This window comes from Conger conger, chromosome 1, assembly GCF_963514075.1.
Source record: "Conger conger chromosome 1, fConCon1.1, whole genome shotgun sequence".
Taxonomy (NCBI): Eukaryota; Metazoa; Chordata; class Actinopteri; order Anguilliformes; family Congridae; genus Conger; species Conger conger.
Genome location: NC_083760.1, coordinates 61,839,969 through 61,858,008, shown reverse-complemented (window position 1 = coordinate 61,858,008; position 18,040 = coordinate 61,839,969). Strand labels below are relative to the sequence as shown.

The window sequence follows — 18,040 nt, the reverse complement described above, 5'->3', positions numbered from 1 at the left end:
TGGCAATTATTCACGAGCACGCCCCACCAAAGTGAACCGGCGTTCGGGGAACTACACCGCGACCACGAACGTGCAGGCAGACCGCACGCAAGTCCCCTCGCCGCGACCGGCCCTTCCGAAGGCATCCTGGCGTGAGAGGGCTCACAGACGAGGTGAAGAGAGTTCCCTTTTCCCCTCCCGGCTGTTTATCCACACCGCCAACGCTGTTATTTCAATCAATATTCCGGGGGGCCGAGCGTTTCACAGGCCTAGTACAGTGTGTACGGAAGGCCGGACTCTGGATTTTTCCGTTCGGAATGTGGGAATTTGCGGGAGGAAAATGACAGGTGTGGTGTGGGAGAGCAAGACTGGCAGTAAAGACCACACAGGCATTTACGCACAGAGATTTATTATATAATTACAGAGAATTATGCTCACATTTAACTTGTGTCCTGGAACAAGTTATTACCGTTGGTTTGAAACTTTACATTACTTTAACATACATTTAACCTAATTGTTTGTTTTCCAATGTATTCACATGCTAATTTTATCAAGGAACTGTTTGAACGAATGTGTTCAAGATGAGTATTAAATTCTTGCACGCTCAAGCAACTTGCTGGAGGTCACTGTAGGTACACATCAACTTGCAATCCTGAGGTTAGCCTATTTCATCTCTCTTTTACTTCAGTGTTTTATTATTTGTTTATACACTCATGCTTCTTGCAATTTAAGGCTTTGCTTGTGCACAAGTGTGTAAGTATAAGTGAACTGTGATATTATGGGCTGTAATAAGCTCTCCTCATTGGTCTGCCTCTGGCAGCTATGCATGAAGCATGCTCAATGGTCACCATGACAGTAGGGCTCAGCTACTGTACTGCTGATTAGAGAGGCAGGGGCTGGCAGAACAGACTTGAGAGAGAGCGCACTCAGCTGCACTCCCTGGAGCTCATCAATGAGAACGGTCCACAAAGAGAATGAGGGATTCCAAATAAGGTATTTTAAATAATTAGTATTAACTGAAAGGGGCAATGATTTTGGCCCGTTCAAAACCAGAAACAAGGTCCGTGTAGGTTTACTCTCTGCACAGGCGGTGTAGCTGTGCTGTACCTGGGCAAAGACAGTTGAGTGGTCGGAGAGGGCAAAGCCAGCAGTAAAGACAGAAAATATTTTGCATCAAAAGAACGTCATGTCCATTATTGCCACAAAGTGAGCAAACCTTCACCAGGGCCCAACTATGACTATCACAACTTTAGAAGCAAAATAAGTTAGAGCGCAATGGCTCAAAGACATTCTTATAATCATCCAAAACGCTCCAAATGATATCCGTCAACAAAACGGGAATCTGACCGGCTCTACTGGATCATCGGTCCAAGCCTATGAACCTGAATAGACCAGTCTTCTAGAAGTTATCCGCACTGGAACTAATATCCACATTCAAAGCAGGGGGGCGACAAGCGGGTGAAGTCAGCGTTTCCACAACGACAGCTTTTGTACACAGACTCTGGCGATATTAAAGACACGGCGTACTGTTTAGAGCTAGCATAATAAATAGGCTAACTATCCTATATTTCCTCTATCTCCGTAGCCATTTCTTCAGATCCTACATGTGTTTCGAATGAAACGAGACTCCTGTTTTGCCGCGGTGACTAGTTTGGGCAAAGGGAAAATAAACGGGCAGAGTAGGGCCTATCAGTGAGTGGAAATTTCATTAGCACGTGAAAACTTTCACTTATCGCGTCCGTAAGCGGGATCAGCTGTGGAAACAGGGCTGGGCTGCGACGGTGCTCACCGGTCCGGCGCTTCTACAGTATCCGATATCCGCTATTTTTACTCCCCCGCCGCCCCCCGATCCCGTGCCTTTTTATTTAAACGTCGTGGAAGTCACGGATGTGGTTCTTGGCACGAGACGGGAAGGGGAAAAAAGAGAGAAAGAAAAGGCAGAGAGCTTTCTTCACCGCAGAGGTATTTAAAGCTCCGATCGGGAGGGAAAAACGATCCGTCCTGTAGCGGTAGAGATTGAGGAAGTAACACCGGACGATAATACCCCCTCTCTCCCCTGTGAGGGCGGCGCGGCATTCATCGCTGTGATATAGCGTCCTTCAGAGGGCTGCGCGCGGGAGCAGCTGGGAACCCCGGCGGGCTGCATACCTCAGAGGTGATGTCAGGATACAGACCAGAAACGTGGCTTTAGAGACGGGACTATAGAGAGACAGGGCTATAGAGAAATGGGGCTACAGAGAGATGGCGCTATAGAGACAGGGCTATATAGAGATGGTGCTATATAGAGACGGGGAGCTATATAGAGACGGGGCCATAGCCCTGCAATGCACTGCACTGCTCTGCACTGCTCTGCACTGGCTGCACCTGGCCGTGTTTCCGTAGTAACCCACGCAGAGCCGCCCCCAAAGTCACGTCAATCTCAGACGCATGTAGGCTACAGCAACGTGGCAGATACCAACAAACCGTGCTTTCCCTTCGAAGCACCTGCTGCATGTCAATGGGTGTGTGGCCTTCAGTTACAGCCTTATTCCTGTCTTGCATCCATGTTAAAGCTCTTTCACCCACCTACAACAGCACGCAGACTGCGATAGGCTTCACTGATATACACGGACATACTTCTCCTCATATGCTCGCAACAGTCTCCTGTAGTATACCCCTTACACCTCTATATACCCTTACCTAGTTATGGACAACTGCAGCAATGCAATTATATTCTTATGCATACATATTCACTAAGGTTCACTAATCACTTGGCACTTGGTCCATGTTTGTCTACAGTGTATGGTGCAGGCACTCACTTGTAGCTCTCCACCTGGCGGGTGGAGGACACGGTGAGGAAGGTGTCAGAGCGGGCGCAGTAACTCAGCGGGCCGGGCAGCAGGAAGCCCGGCAGGAAGCGTCCGAATGCGTAGCTCTCCTGCTCGAAGAACATCAGCATGCCGTCCATGGACTGGATACAGATGAAGTGGTGACCTAGCGGGATGCGGACATGATAAAACACGTCAGAGCGCCGCCGGCAGTTCCAGTTCTGTCCACTAGAGGGCTCTAGAACAAACTCAATCGTCAAACCATTACATTACATCATTTATCAAGAACGACGTACAATAAGGTGCAAATCAGAACCAGGGACAAGTGTGCTGAAAACACTACAGGGAAGTACGGTTCCAAGTGCTAGAGTGATCACATAGATAAAAACTTCAACCCTTGTGGAATAATCAGATAACTGTCCAAGTAGCAATACCACAGTCGGGAGCTAGAACACCAAGAATAGTAAAATAATCATGGCTAATTATTATAGTGAGGGCAGGAGGGAAAGCTGAGTTTTCAGTCTGCACTTGAAGGTGGTCAAAGAGTCTGCTGTTCTGACACCTTTATGGCATAGACGACTCTGCACTCTTTTACAGTGTCTGTGAATGAGTTTAAAAGGCACCTTCTTTGTGAGAATACAAACCTGATTGGATCATTAACAGGGTCGCAATGTAGCGTAATGGTTCAGGAGCTGGACTTAAAATTCCAAGGTGGAGCACATTGCTTATACCTTTAAATTATGAAAATACCTCATCCGAACAGTTTCATTTAATATCCGGCTGTATGAACGGATTTAATGTGCAGAAATCAAGCTGTGGAAGTCACAATGGAAACATCCATCAGCAAAATTTTTAACATGCAAGACGTTGCAGGGGTTTCAAACCTGGTGTGTGGACGAACATATGGAAATGGTGGAGGGGACAGAAAGACAGGCAGAGAGATGAGAGGGAGAGGGAGAGGGGAAAAAAGAGAGAGTGATGACCCAGGAGAGGCAGAAGTAAAGAAATTGGAAAGAATCGGAGACAGAAATGGATGGGATACAGGTGTTAGTGCTTCTCCGTGTTACGGGAAGTTGTGACAGAAGGCGGTATTAGAGCATGTCTGGGTCGGCAGGGCTGGAGAGAGCGGCGGGGAGCCTGCTGGGATGGAGGGGAACACGGGGGGCTCCAGAAGCTTCTCCAGGCACAGGCAGCTGGAAGCCTGCGGTTGTCTGTTAAACACAGCTTTAAAGCAGAGGTCCTGAACTCCGGAAGCCACTCCGCCGCTCATGACACTGTGCAGCTCTCTGGACTGAGACAATGTAACGGCCATTTAGGGAAGCCTTGATTTACAGTTTGTTTGGGAACATGGGCAGCCATGTTCCACGGGCGGGGTATCTATACATTGCTCCACCGAGGACCCACTGTCTGCGTGTGTGTAGTTGTTGTACTTGGAGCAAAATTTCCAGACGTTTCACCACAAACCTCTTACTACTTCTCCCTCACTGAGTTTGTCCCTCGAGTTCTGCATGTACACACTTGGCTCTGAGCGTTTGAAAATTCTTCCCAAAGTGTGCGTTTGGAAATTATATTTGGTACATGCGTTTGATACTTTTCATGTGTCATTCCATTCACAGTTTCAGTTTACACAGAACTCTTATTTATTTGTGTAAACTGCAGTTTGAACATGTCACATGTCGTTTCTGCTAAATGCCTTACAGTGTGGACCGACTCGGAGAACATGTCAACTTAACAACAAGCGAACTGGTACTTCTTCCTTCAAAATATTCTGCTTATTACCAGACAGCAGCAAAATTGACAATTCTATGTTATTTTAAATCTTGATAATTTACTACGGGAGCCCAAATGGGAGGCTTGTGCCACTAGAACAAAATAGGAAAGTTTGGTGGGAGAGAGATCTCTTTATTTTCACCAGCATTTTACTACCACCCATTTTTCCTTTAATAAAATGCAACTTGCGTGTGCAGCATGAAGCCACATAATTTTAAAAGTTTTAAAAAGTTTTAAAAGTTTAACCAGGCCAACCAAGAGGTTTCCATAAATATTAAGAGAATACCCCAGATTCTAAAGATCCACATTCAGAATCATGGCGTGTTTAAATGCAGTCACCCATCACAGTGCATCATTCATTGACACGTACTACCATGAAACGAGGAAACTTTGAGCACACAGAGCAAAATACATTCTTTAATGATCAGTGGAGACTGACGTTTCGACATCCACGACATCTTCCTCAGAGTCTACTGTGGCAGGAAATAGACATAGAAACGAAACCTCAGTCTGCCCTGTTCATATCTGTGGGCTCAAGCTTTCCTCATCTCTGGGTAGACCCAGTGACGTTGTCCAGGTAAGAAGCCCATTACTATAGCTTTATTGCCCTCACTGTTGGGCAGTTATTTAGTCCTCTTTTAAATAGCTTGATAGAAGCTGTTGAGAATGTTTTCTTTTATATGGCATTATCTTGGACTAGTCCCAGTAAAGTTGGTGAGGAGTCCTTTACGCTAGTATTATACCATCTCACCCAGTCACAAAGCTAGATGCACCACAGACAGAAACACACACACACACACACACACACACAGCAGGGCTCCATTGTTTGACGATTGCAGTCATGTTATTTAGAGGAAAGCATTGGTCTTAATAGTTTCCTCATACAAAATCTGATATCTACATTAACACCTCTGAAAATCAACAGGCCGTCTCCTGAGCGGGTAATTGTTTTAAAATAACAGCTTTTTACTGCGCTTCCTTCCGCGGGGCTGATCGTCCTGGCCGGCTAGCAGCCCCGGTGCGTGGCGCCCGTTCAAACTCAGAGTTTATTGCACATAAAATTAGAGCCGGTGCAGTTCTGGAGACGGAGAAAGAGCGGGCGGAGGACTCGCAACCGGCTTTGAACCCGAAACGGTCGTTTGACCGGCGGGCTTTAATTACACAGCTCCGCGCAGTTAAACTGCCCGTTGCCGTCAGGGGTCAGAGCAACTCGGGAGAGAGTGGCCGAGCGAGCTGGCTCGCTGAACAGCCACCCCTCCTGCTCTCTGCTGCGGAAAGAGCGGAGCGTCTAAACATGCGATCATATGACTGATAGAGCAGCCGGTGCCAGGTCGGGGGGGATTATTTGTTGGTGGTCTGGCTGGCAGGGTGCGATGGAGGCGTATATACAGAAGCGGCTGGCTCTCTTGGCTGCCCCCGCGCGCGGCCCGCGTCACCCTGGCTGTACCTACGCCCGCGCTAACTTTAGCCGGGCCTGCGGGCGGAGCGGAGGTTCCCAGAACACCCTGTCTGCGATGGCCTGTGTGAGTGTGAGTGCGCTGGGGTTTCTCTATGTATGCATGCATGCATGTATACGTGTATGAGTACGGCTGTGAGTGTGCATGCGTGGGAGTGTGCCCGTCTGTGTGCGTACATGTTTGAGTGTATGTGTGTGCGCTGATCTGGCACATGCTTAATTCAGTGCATGTGTGAGCGTGTCTGTATTTCTGAGTGCGAGTGTGAGTGTGAGTCTGTCTGTGTGGGTGTGTGTGTGTGTGTGGAGACAGAGCAGCAGGTCAGTGGGTCCTGTGCCACCTGAGAGAGACAGAACAGCACTCTAAAACGAGGAGTCTCTCTGCTCCAGTCTTGAAAAGTCATTATTATCATTACTAATATTATTTTTGGGGAGTGGAAGTATACTAGGGGAGGTACTGTACATTCTTCTGACTAAATGCTTCCACTACAGCCAGCATAATGAGGCCTGTTCCCTGCGTTCCCAGCCAGCTCTGCGTTTCCACACACCCTGTAAGGACACTCCCCGTGAGGACACTACCAGGCTGCGCCACGACCCCTGCAGATCTCTACAGCTGTTCTCTGAGGGAGAGGGCTGACAATCCTGTCTGATGATAAAAGAAATCTCCAAAAATACAAATAAATATTTACACAGCATTGTTCATTTCTGCTATGCAGAACACGAGAAGCTAAAGAAAAGCAGAGAAATACTGAAGCACTGCCACCACTTCTAGAGCCTTCCATTCCATACCTACAGTCAGAACCGAGAAGTACAAGAGTTTGAGACTGGTGAGCTGAGACTGGTGAGCGTTTCCATGGCCTGGAAGGGCAGCCGAACCTCAGCCAACACCTCCCACGCTCCGGGCAGCCAGGGGGCGCAGGCGCTCGGCTGTGGTCCGCGGGTTTAACGAGTCACCACGGGTGCCAAAACAAACAAGGGGAAACAAAAGCTGCAACAGCAGCCAGGCACTGATGGTACAGGCCGCTCTCATTAAAACCACACCACCGCTTGGTACATGTTTGTGATTGCAAGAGTACGGCGGTCCTTGGACTGAAAACAAACACTTGGAGTGTGTGTGTGTGTGTGTGTGTGTGTCTGTCTGTGTGAGCGTGCATGTACAGTACAGTATGTGCATGTGTGTGTGTGTGCGTGTTCAAACTAATTGCGTCAAGGCTGCTCTTGGCCTGGACAAGGAGGTCACTTTGAGCAGTCACCCCAGTATCTGTCAAACTCACCGATTCAGCAAAGCTTTCCTTCTGTGAAAAAAAGCCCACTGGTCTCTGCACATATAATTGATGTCCCCACTAGTACAAAAAAGCACAACCAAATATGGGAGTTCACACCATGTTCTTCCACTCTAATTGTCTGCTTGGCAAATCCCCTGGTTAAAGTCAATGTTTACAGAGTCAGAGTCCGGCACTACTACACTCCACTGCTTACACTAAAGGCTTCATCATGCTTCAAACTGTTCGGAACATCGAGTAGCACTGGAAAGATCCTTTCCTACGGTTAGATCGAGGCGTCTGCGTCCTAGTCTTTTGTAACTTTCCAAAACCGACAATCCGGAAGTCTCCGCCCACTTTCTGCAGCGATTGGCAAGGTGTGCAACGGGCAGGGTTTCAGGTGGTCTGCAAATTCTCAAATGTTGTTTGCCAATAAATATCAGAAGAAGAAGCCCAACTACACTGTTCACATGAATAGCTTCAAAGTTCAAAGAAAAGGGAAATGTGCTTGCCAATATGCACTTTGCACTGACTTCCTATGGCCACGTACTGTAATAATCACACCCCCTCTGATGGACAGCTTCTGAGCCCACCTTCGAAATGAGCTACTTTACAAAAAGCATGAACAACACTGTAAGATCAGTCAGCAACAGTTTAACTTTTTTAAGGTACGGTGAAGTCCGTAAGTAGTTGTACCGTGGTATAATTTCTGTTCTTTTGGCTCTGTACTCAGGCCAAATTAGAAAAGATTGTTAAAATATAGGTTAATGTGCAGACTGTCACCTTTAATTTGAGGGTATTTACATCCATCCATACCTCCCAATTTTAGGGGACCAAATGTGATTAGACAGTTGGCATCTCAGCTGTTCCTGATTAGTCAGGTGTATTCAATCGCTTCCTTAGTGCAGATATAAGAAACCTTCCAGTTTCTAGTCTGGACTCTAGGCTTTTGATTGTCTTTGGATTCTGTTATTGGCATTTGTCAACATGAGGACCAGAGTTACACCAATGTCAGTCAAGGAAGCCATTAACTGACAAATAAGAAAAAAATATTCAGGGACATAGGCCGAACAATAGGTTTTCCAAAATAAACTGTTTGGATCATTAAGAATGAAGACAGCAACTTAGAGAATAAACTTTTGTATGTCAGCAACCATAACTATGCATCGCTACATGTCTTTTAAAGAGGACTTCTGAATGCGCTCAATTCAAAAGCTCAGATTCTTGGAAAAGAGAGCTTATGTTGCCATCTTGTGGTCACATGTAGTATGCCATGTACAGGGGATTACCATTCTATGATTATTTTGTAGAAATGAATACAAAGATTTACAACACTATTCTATTTCTCACTTTCAATTAATATAAGGCGCCCCCCACTGCAGTATGTCAGCAATATGATAATATTTGGCTAAGATAATGCGCACTGTTACAGGCTAAATGTAACATGCAGAGAACTGCACATCATTTTGACAAACCCCTAATAGACAGAAAGATCATTATTGTTTTTTTTTTTTTTAATGAATGCTGTAAGACAGCAGGAGAAAGAAATGCCAGCTGTGACAATTTTTCTGGAAAAGAGACCTTTCACCCCCTAGTGGTATAATATAGTAACTGCGCTGAGAGCCATTCAGGTAGTTTGGTCAGACAGCCAGTTTCAGGGCTTGTTTATTTGTACCAAAAAATGGAAAAATAGAAAAATAGAAAAAAGTTTCCATAACTTTACCCAAGGAAACATCACACCACACCAAACACAAACATGCCTTTCATAAGCCGGACTTGAGGCCAGAAGGCTGAGCGGGTTCAAGTCCTGGGCAGGGGCCATGGCTACAGTGCCCTTGGGCAGGGTGCTAAACCTGACCCGCTCTGGTTATGCAGCTGAGTAAATGGATAATGTAAGCTATACGAGTCCCCTGGATAAAGGCGTTGTCTTAGCAAATAAATAACGTAATGCAATATGATATCAAAGCCTTGGCCTGAGGAATTTGGGGAAGGCTTGGTGAGAACGAGAAAGGAAGTTGGCGCCCATCAGGCAGGGCTGAAAACGATCATCTGAGGTGAGTTTGGGTCATTTAATTGTCTATCGCTGTGCTCTTTAGAAGTTAAAGACAATAGGGAAGAGGGTAAGGCAACACGTTTAAGAACTGCGGCGTCTTCACAGAACTCCCACCTTTGGCTTACGTGAGCTCTTCTGGCTTTTCCCCAAGGTTGCTCATGAAATCGTACATACTCCCCCATCCACTGACCTGCACTATATAATGGACATGAGCCCATGATCCCCAATTACACACCCCTCTACCTCTTCGTCCAATGATAGCACAGACCTCTCTCACAGTATGGCTGGAATGGCCAATCCCCAGCCAGAGAAAGAAATGAGACCGGGAAGGGAAAAAGCGGTTTGAATGAGTTCTCCTGATTGCGCCCTATATCCGTTAGTTGGCTCAGACTGTGGGAAAACAATCTACGATGGCCTCGATGGACTCCAAGAAAAGCAGAGACGAGAGTCCTCAACACCTTTACTAAAAACCGGAGACATCAAAACTTATGTCGACTGCTTCAGGGGTGCTTTTTTACTTTGAAAACCGTAGTGGGAAGTACAGTTTCAAGGGCTAAGAAAACATTAAAGATAAGGACTTGGGCCTTGTAGATTAATCTGACAACGGATTATACCTGCAAAACCGTTTTTATACAACACAACGCAAAATAATGATATACACTTATGTCGGAACAACAATGAACAGCTTACATAGCCAAACAAAAGTAGCAATAGGTGCATGTTTTCACGTGGAATGGTTTCCGGAGCGTGTTTCCCTGTACAGGTATGTGGAATGGTCAGTATTTGACTACCTTCAGGCTGTTTCACTGTGTTATGTCCCGTAACGGGGTCCTTGTGCAATGTGAGAGTGCTGTCCAACACACAGTGTCCAGAGAGGCAGGTTTCAGGGGGACGTTTGCGGGTGTGTACCTGTGACTCCCCCAAAGGGGCCGTAGGTCATGTTGCAGGCAGTCCTCTGCAGGTTGTGCTCGTACACCAGTCTGAGCTGGTACTGACAGCCATGTTCCACGTTCCCGGCTGTGCCTGGATACACCAGGGGACAGGGGAACATACATACATTCAGACATTAATTGCACTTACTATTGTTTTGGGTTATAACTGCTCTACATGCTTGTTTTGCAATTTATGGATTTGATGCTTTTCACTTGTTGAAGAACTTACGCACTTATAAGTTGCTTTAGATTAAAAGCAAAGTCTGCTAAATGACTAAAATTTAAAACGTAATGCATAAGCATCCTAAAACAATGGTCAGGCTATGTCAGGTTAGTGAAGGATTCATTGGGCTGTATCAGACGGAGGTGCTGTACCTGTGACGGCATAGACAGAAAGCTTCCTGGGGTGAAGCACCGCCAGGTGGAGAAGTTCAGAGCACCTGAAGGAGATGGACAACATGCAATATATAAATGAATCATCACTGAATCAGTACAGCAGTGGCACAGCCGCAGAGGCATGTTTACTGACTGCAGCCAGAGACGGTTTCACACCCTAGCGCACTGGAGCTAGCTGACTGGAAGAGAGGTGCATCTCTAACTCATGACTATTGGCAGCCTGTGGGCCTGTTGGCTTGTGGTCGGGAAAAGCTAATGCAACAAGCCTTAGGTTAGCTAGCCAAAACAAACACATCCCACCACTAGCGGAAACAACATGTGCTGTCTTTTAATACAGAGACCGGGTTTGGGGAATAAGTCTTTTTTTCAAAAGTCATTTGGGAAAAACTGAAGCACCTGTTCATTTTACCATCTCTCAAGCAGCAACGAAGAAACAACACTTTAAAATGATTTTCCCTCCAGTCTGCAATTGCTCAATTGAGACATTTCAACAGCAATAACGAGAAACACTGAGGCATTTCAACACCAAAAGAGAAACACCTGCCAATCTGAAAAAAAAAAAGACGGTTAGAGCCAAGTGGCCCCTGATCTGAATTGAGCCTGTTCCAGCCCTCCCAATCTTACAGGGTGGACCCAACCAAAGTGCAATGCTCCAACAACGGCCCTGCAATGCTGCAGCAACGCTGTTTTACAGGGCAACTCAGTCATCAATGATAATTTCTGCACTACATTGCCGTACCTTGTCTTTTTTTTTTTGAGGTACAGATCTGTGGAAATGCTCAAAAGAACACAGCTGACTGGCAAAAAAAAAAAAAAAAAAAATACTGCAAATTCACCTTCCTGCTTCCAACTGAGCACAGCTGGGAAGCTGGCTAAACGCTTAAGGTCTTGAAGAATTTCTCTCATTTATATTCATGGTCGAGTTGTTTCAAACCCAAGGACGAATGGAAAGTCAGTGATGGGGCGATTCCGTGACTGAGCAGGACATTAAGGAGCAGACTGATTTCTCTCTAGTGTCTCTGGGGCTGCTGGCCTACTTCTACATTATCCTGCCAACACAAGAAGGGCTGCTGCTTTTCACAGGAACCCTGACTTGTGAAAGCACAAATCTGTTAATTAATTTACCAAACTCATACACGGTTCCTTGTCCCTATGAAACATTATATTTCATGCACGCTCTCGTTAACATGTCTACAGTTTTTATACAGGACACAAGATGACTATAAACTCCAGGGATCTATCCGCACAACCCTTAATCTGGTAATGTTCCCATAAGAATCCAGCAAGGTGATGATGTTACTTCAGGTGCACAGTGACAATGTTATAAGCTGGGGTATGTTAGAAGCCCTGCAATATGTTTTAATCATTGAGATTACATGGAACTGCAATGAAAAACATCTGTCATGTGTGGCTCCACCAAAATACAGAAACAGATATTCAGATGCCATACAATACTCACTACTGACAATTACAGAAAGTACATGTGCATTTGTATGAGAGACAAACATAGTCATACAGTCTATGGTCAGAACACCCTGACTCCCACACAATGCACCAAAGTTCCATTTCATTCAAATGAGTTAATTAGAAAATGCTAATAAAAAGTGCAATGTAATGTAAAAACGTGGTTTGTTTTGCTTCTCTATGCATGTGAAATACACGGCCGAAGTGCAGCTATGGGAGTCATCGTACTCTTATTTTGAAAGGTGTGCTCCGTGGTGAGGCTTTGACTTACGACACAAACTTGCCCACTTCCACCTGTATGACGGGGTCTTTGAGCTGCACTTCCAGCAGCTGGTCCTCGGCCTTGGTCTCACCTGACGCAGCAGCACGGGGCAGGAAGATCCGCAGCAGGCCCATGTAGCTCCCCACCACAATCTTATCTGTGCACACACAGACACACACGCACACACGAACACACAACACAGATGAATTTGTTACATGAGATCAGTTCAGCAACAAGGGCTCCATTTTTTTCTCAGGAATGTAATTAATGTAATTTCATGCTTTTTATCTACCCAATATCAATACTAAGACACACACCAAAGCAAACAAATTTGGAATGCAGTACTAGCTACTGATCCACCTAACCTAACAGGGCTCAAGACTATCATTTTTGACATTCTGCCTTTTCTCATTACATAGTTGAGCATTTGTTTCCAATTGGTTCACATGCCCCAGAAACCATTCAAGGCCCATGTAGCTCCCCACCACAATCTTATCTGTGCACACACAGACACACACGCACACACGAACACACAACACAGATGAATTTGTTACATGAGATCAGTTCAGCAACAAGGGCTCCATTTTTTTCTCAGGAATGTAATTAATGTAATTTCATGCTTTTTATCTACCCAATATCAATACTAAGACACACACCAAAGCAAACAAATTTGGAATGCAGTACTAGCTACTGATCCACCTAACCTAACAGGGCTCAAGACTATCATTTTTGACATTCTGCCTTTTCTCATTACATAGTTGAGCATTTGTTTCCAATTGGTTCACATGCCCCAGAAACCATTCAAGTCGGAAGTCTGCATGGAGACTTCTGCCTCCAGAGGCCCTGGTCTGTCACGCAATAAACAGGGAACATTTCTGCCGTTTAATTAGCGTTAATACCGCATATTATAGCCCCCGCATGACAAAAACATTGCAGCTACAACGCCTTTTGTTTTCTTAGCAACAGTCAAACACGGCAAAATAACACTTTCGTATTTCAGTGTTATGCGAGGACCTCGGCAGTGGAAACATTCGCAGCAGCGCGAGGCTCTGCGTCAGGGGGCCACGGTGAAGATGACTAATTAAACACACTGAACGATAAAACCAGCAGGGTCGATAAACACACCTACGCGGCGGGGAAGGTCCCGCTGCCTACGCGGCAAGCCCTGGCGTAGGCTACGTTCACGCAGACTCATTCCCACTTAATCAGCTCTGTGTGGAGGTGGACCTGCTACACCAGCAGCTGGCTGGGGCCGCTTATTGTTTGCAGCCGGGCTCAAAGCGCTCAGGGCCGGTCGTCCCGGTGGACCAGGTCTTGCTGCGGTCGAGAGGGGCCTGGAACTTCAAAGAGCAGCTGGAGGGGGATGGAGCTGTGGTGATCCGTTTCCATGGTGATCAGCCACACCTGGGAGCCCAAAGTGAGCTTCTGAAATCCTCTGGTGATTAAGCCATTGACTGAGAGTGGTGTTGCGTGTGTCTGTATGTGCGTGTCTGTATGTGTGTGTATGTGTGCATGCAAGCGTGCAAGCATGCATGCGTGCGTATGCTTGTTACTGTGGTGATTCTGTCTGTCTGCCTGTCTGTGTATGTCCCTGGGATGCTACAAAGGCACTCCAGAACATAGGAGGACCGGTTTTGATTTAATGCGTTCACCCACAAAAGTAAAAGAGACTGAAAAAGGACTCAATCCTGCTTGGCGATACAGGCCTCAGGACTGGCCATTTACACCCCTACAGAGGGCATAACTTCCCCTCTCAACATAGAGGACACATTTCACACTCACACTCACACACACACACACACACACACACACACACACACACACACACAACAAAAAGAATTGGTCGCTTTGCAGCAACGTCACTCACCATGTCCACTTCCGCTGTTGTCCACATCCCCGACGCAGAGACACCCCTGGTCAAACTCCTCGCCCTGGCCTAGCGTTGCCGACCACCAGTCACGCGCTTTGAACAGAGACATCCTACAGACCTGCAGAGGTGTACCGGGAGTGGAGCTTCACCACGGAGCCGTGCTTATCCATGCGCTTTGAGCCCTGCGCCAGTCCCTCACTGACTGTGTGCCAGCCCTGCGTTCTTTCACACCCATCTGGACCATATGCCTAACGCCCACACCTTCCCTGACTGCACTACAATTGAGGTGGCTTTTTACATGCATTTAGCTATTTAGTTCATGGATTGATGCATACTGTACTTTTTACCGACTGAAATGTTTTAGTTGGACATCATTTGTATTTTTGTGTATTTTAACTAATGTTACATGTTTGAGGCGGTTTTGTATCCGCTATTGCAGCTGCAGGTATGGACCCCATAACAGATTGGCATCTAGTCCAGGGGACGTTCTTACACTCTGCAACAGAAACTGGGATCAGGTCCTATGAACCACTCAGTTCACTTAAACCAGCTTTAATCAAACTGCACCCACACAGAAGTCTTCAGGGACCTTTACTGTAATGAACACTGTGAAAAACAAGACCGAACAGGCAAAATAAGCAAGTGAAATCATATTTTTAATCAACGAAAACCATGGGCCATTTAAATGTATGAGCTAACATTCAAAAAAACCTGAATGAACTGTGTCAGGATGAGCCTAATTTCACAGGAAAAGAGTAGGGTTGTATCACTGAGTGCAAAAAGTGAAAGACACAGTACAGAACAGTGGTTTGTTGTGGCACTGGGCAGCAGTATTGCATGGATAGATTTTTAGTTGCTGAGAAACCAGAAGCACCTTTTGGAAGGCATGACTTCATTATCATAAGTGATTGCTACTCATCTGCTTAGAACAAGCCGAAACCTTTGCTGCACTTTTACAGGGCACACGGTATGGCAGGTCTGCCCTCAATCACTGCAGGATCGCGTCTCTGAGCTCCACTTCACAATCAGCCAAGGGTGATTCAATCACAGCCGACATCTTCAAACGTAGGAGTATGTGCATCTAACCAAATTTTTATTTCAAACACGCACAGTTCCTCAGCGTATACCCATCTGACCGAGTGGCCTCCTGAGTAATCTGAGCGGTGAGTCACGTGATCGGGTATTCTGATTGCGTTAAGGACGCCAAGCGGCTTTTCCCTAATTGCCATTACTGAGCAGGTGGAACAGACAGCTAATCCGTCGGGCCTCTACATCAGAGAAGGAGAAAGACCGACTTGTATCCCCCTTTTAAAAACCCAAAGCCATCGAGGCGCCTTTCATCGCAAACAACCCAGACTAGGAGTTTGGGGTCTCTTCTTTAGTAACGAATCCTTCACGAATTAGAAAGTGGTGAAGGTGCGTCATCTGTCCATCGCCGATTTTAAACGACACTTATATATTAACGTGTAGTCTCGTCTTCCTTTTCATGCCATAAATAAATATTGCATACCCCGTCACCTGAACACAGTAATACGCAATTTAGCTGTCTGAAAGAAGTTTGAAAAAAAATTAAAAAAGATTGTATTACATAGCAATATGTTTTTTTTTTACTGCACTGCAGATGTATATTACCGGACGTTTATGTAAGTAACATGGACATCAAAATCTGCTGCATATGAAGTTATTGTCTTAACTCCGTGGCTAGCTAATGTGTAGTTATTAGTGTAACGGTTATAGAAAAACATAGCAAGCCGTAGTTAGCATCAAGACCAGATCTTGGATTTTATTTTTCTGCATAGATGAACTGCACAGATGACAAAGTAGACTGATTAAACATGTATAACGTTACTGTCAACTGTTCTGCAACTATATCCTAAGTTTGCTAGCTAGCTAGTTAAGGTGGCCTTTAGTTAGATGCTAGCCAATTAATAAACAACTGTGTGAATCCCATTCAGATCAGTTAAGTCTGACAGATCTCTTGCAAAGTTAACAGAGCATTTTGTATGAAGCAACAATGCCAAAAACAAGTAGATTAGGCTATTTCCTATTAGAGAAACGTATTACATTTCTCCACCGTGTTCAATGCGAGTACAATATTATAACGTGGAGCGAACATTACCTACATCCACGGACCACAGGTATCACGCTAACCAGCTAAATGCATAACTATTATTCCTTGAATGAGCTTGTCAATTAACGTTAGGTAGCAAGGCAAAGGCCATAAGACTAGCTAACGTTACAGCAATAATGAATGATGACCAAACTGGTAACGGCAAATCCGTGTAACTTCAGTTGCGTTTTTTCAAGTAGGTCTAAACGAAATGCACACTCTGCATACCTGTTTGAAGATGCTTCCCTTGATGAGACTACGATCCACTTGCTGCAGTTCATGAAAAATCACATTTCGCTCCCACGTCTCCCCAACTCGATACCATCTTTACTGTTGTCATAGCACTGACACCAACGAACAAGTTGCTGACAGTACGCATGACCGGATATTGCTTTTCCACTGTACTGCCTTCTGGGAAATTGAGTTAAGACTGTTAAAATAAGTTTTCAATGCGTTGGTCAACGTTGGCTGCATTAGAAATACAAAAAACGAATTATACAGTTACTATGAAGTCATTCGTCTATATTGTTCAATGATAAAAAAAAAAAAAAAAAAGGGTATTTTTTGTTGATTTTTGGCATTAAGTGGTCATGTGGATGTGTGCATATTCTCTTGCTTTTGAATCAATAGCCATAGCTATAGGATGAAGCAAGGCTCCTTTAAACCCAGCATCATATCAAAACAAAGTGTTAGTAAACTTAAGATAGTTGTATTTTATTTATTTGTATTCTGCACAAATAAGAGGTAGTGAAGGAGATTCGCTGAATTCAGATTGCCGGTTACTTATTCTTAACTGAAAGCTTCATCCGTGAGTAATGTCATCAACACAATCTTATCGAATTTATTCTATACGAAAATATAGGGCTCGTCCGGGATTTGAACCCGGGACCTCTCGCACCCTAAGCGAGAATCATACCCCTAGACCAACGAGCCATGCGGTACGTACTGAAAAGGTATTTTTAAAAACTTCCTTGCCACGTTGACTGACAGGATTGTTCTTGCAAGGTCGTTCTCAATACTTGGGCTTCGCTGCCACCTACAGGCAGTCCAAGGTCACAGTGGAATTGAAAACAATTGTGCAATAAATTAATTTAGGAGAAATCGTAGCCTGGAAGTATATTAGAGGTTAGAGCAATATGGAATGGAGCTAATATCAATAACTAACATTTGACTGGCCATACTGGCTGATGCTCATACCGTCCCGTTTTACATCATAGCACAAATGCAGACTGCATTTGCTTCCTTATTAATGGAAGGTCAGCACAGACATCAAATTATGAAGGAAAAAATTAACTTATTGTTTCACAACATAGTTAAACATGCTTACTGTATTATAAACCCAGAGTGCAAATCTGGACAGGTAGTGAATTTCAGTATATGTAGCTTAACCTTTGTTTTAAAAAAAGCAATTGAATCTTAAATTAGAGCTATGCCACCCACATCTGCACATCAGGAACATTGCAACTTGTGCATGCACTCATCCAGGACACTTGAAAGCAAAAATACAAACCAGAGAGAGAACAGGAGAAAACAAATATCAGTTATGAGCTGATGACTGCCAAGGCCCAGCCAGCATTCATTTACTGACTGTGCCCTACAGTGAGAAACCGGGGTTAAACTACTTTAGTTTTTATAGCCATTGCTCAACAAGTGGAGTGAGCCTTTGAAATATTCAGATTGCT

General features: G+C 45.1%; 1 protein-coding gene and 1 non-coding gene across 4 annotated transcripts in view; both read right to left on the bottom strand.

The window, feature by feature from the left end:
* Positions 1-16,717, bottom strand: part of bbs9 (Bardet-Biedl syndrome 9) — a 161,613-nt gene extending 144,896 nt beyond the window's left edge. For all 3 annotated transcript variants that reach the window (XM_061260000.1, XM_061260009.1, XM_061260018.1), the window contains exons 1-6: positions 16,587-16,717; positions 14,246-14,366; positions 12,388-12,535; positions 10,632-10,696; positions 10,234-10,347; positions 2,778-2,952 (exon numbers count right to left, since the gene is read on the bottom strand). In XM_061260000.1, the coding sequence (XP_061115984.1) occupies positions 2,778-2,952; positions 10,234-10,347; positions 10,632-10,696; positions 12,388-12,535; positions 14,246-14,357 (614 nt within the window). In that variant the 5' untranslated portion in view covers positions 14,358-14,366; positions 16,587-16,717. The remainder of the gene's footprint in view (positions 1-2,777; positions 2,953-10,233; positions 10,348-10,631; positions 10,697-12,387; positions 12,536-14,245; positions 14,367-16,586) is intronic.
* Positions 16,718-17,219: 502 nt separating this feature from the next.
* trnap-agg (transfer RNA proline (anticodon AGG)) lies at positions 17,220-17,291 on the bottom strand. Its single transcript has one exon. It is a non-coding gene; the product is annotated as a tRNA-Pro (tRNA).
* Positions 17,292-18,040: the final 749 nt, after the last annotated feature.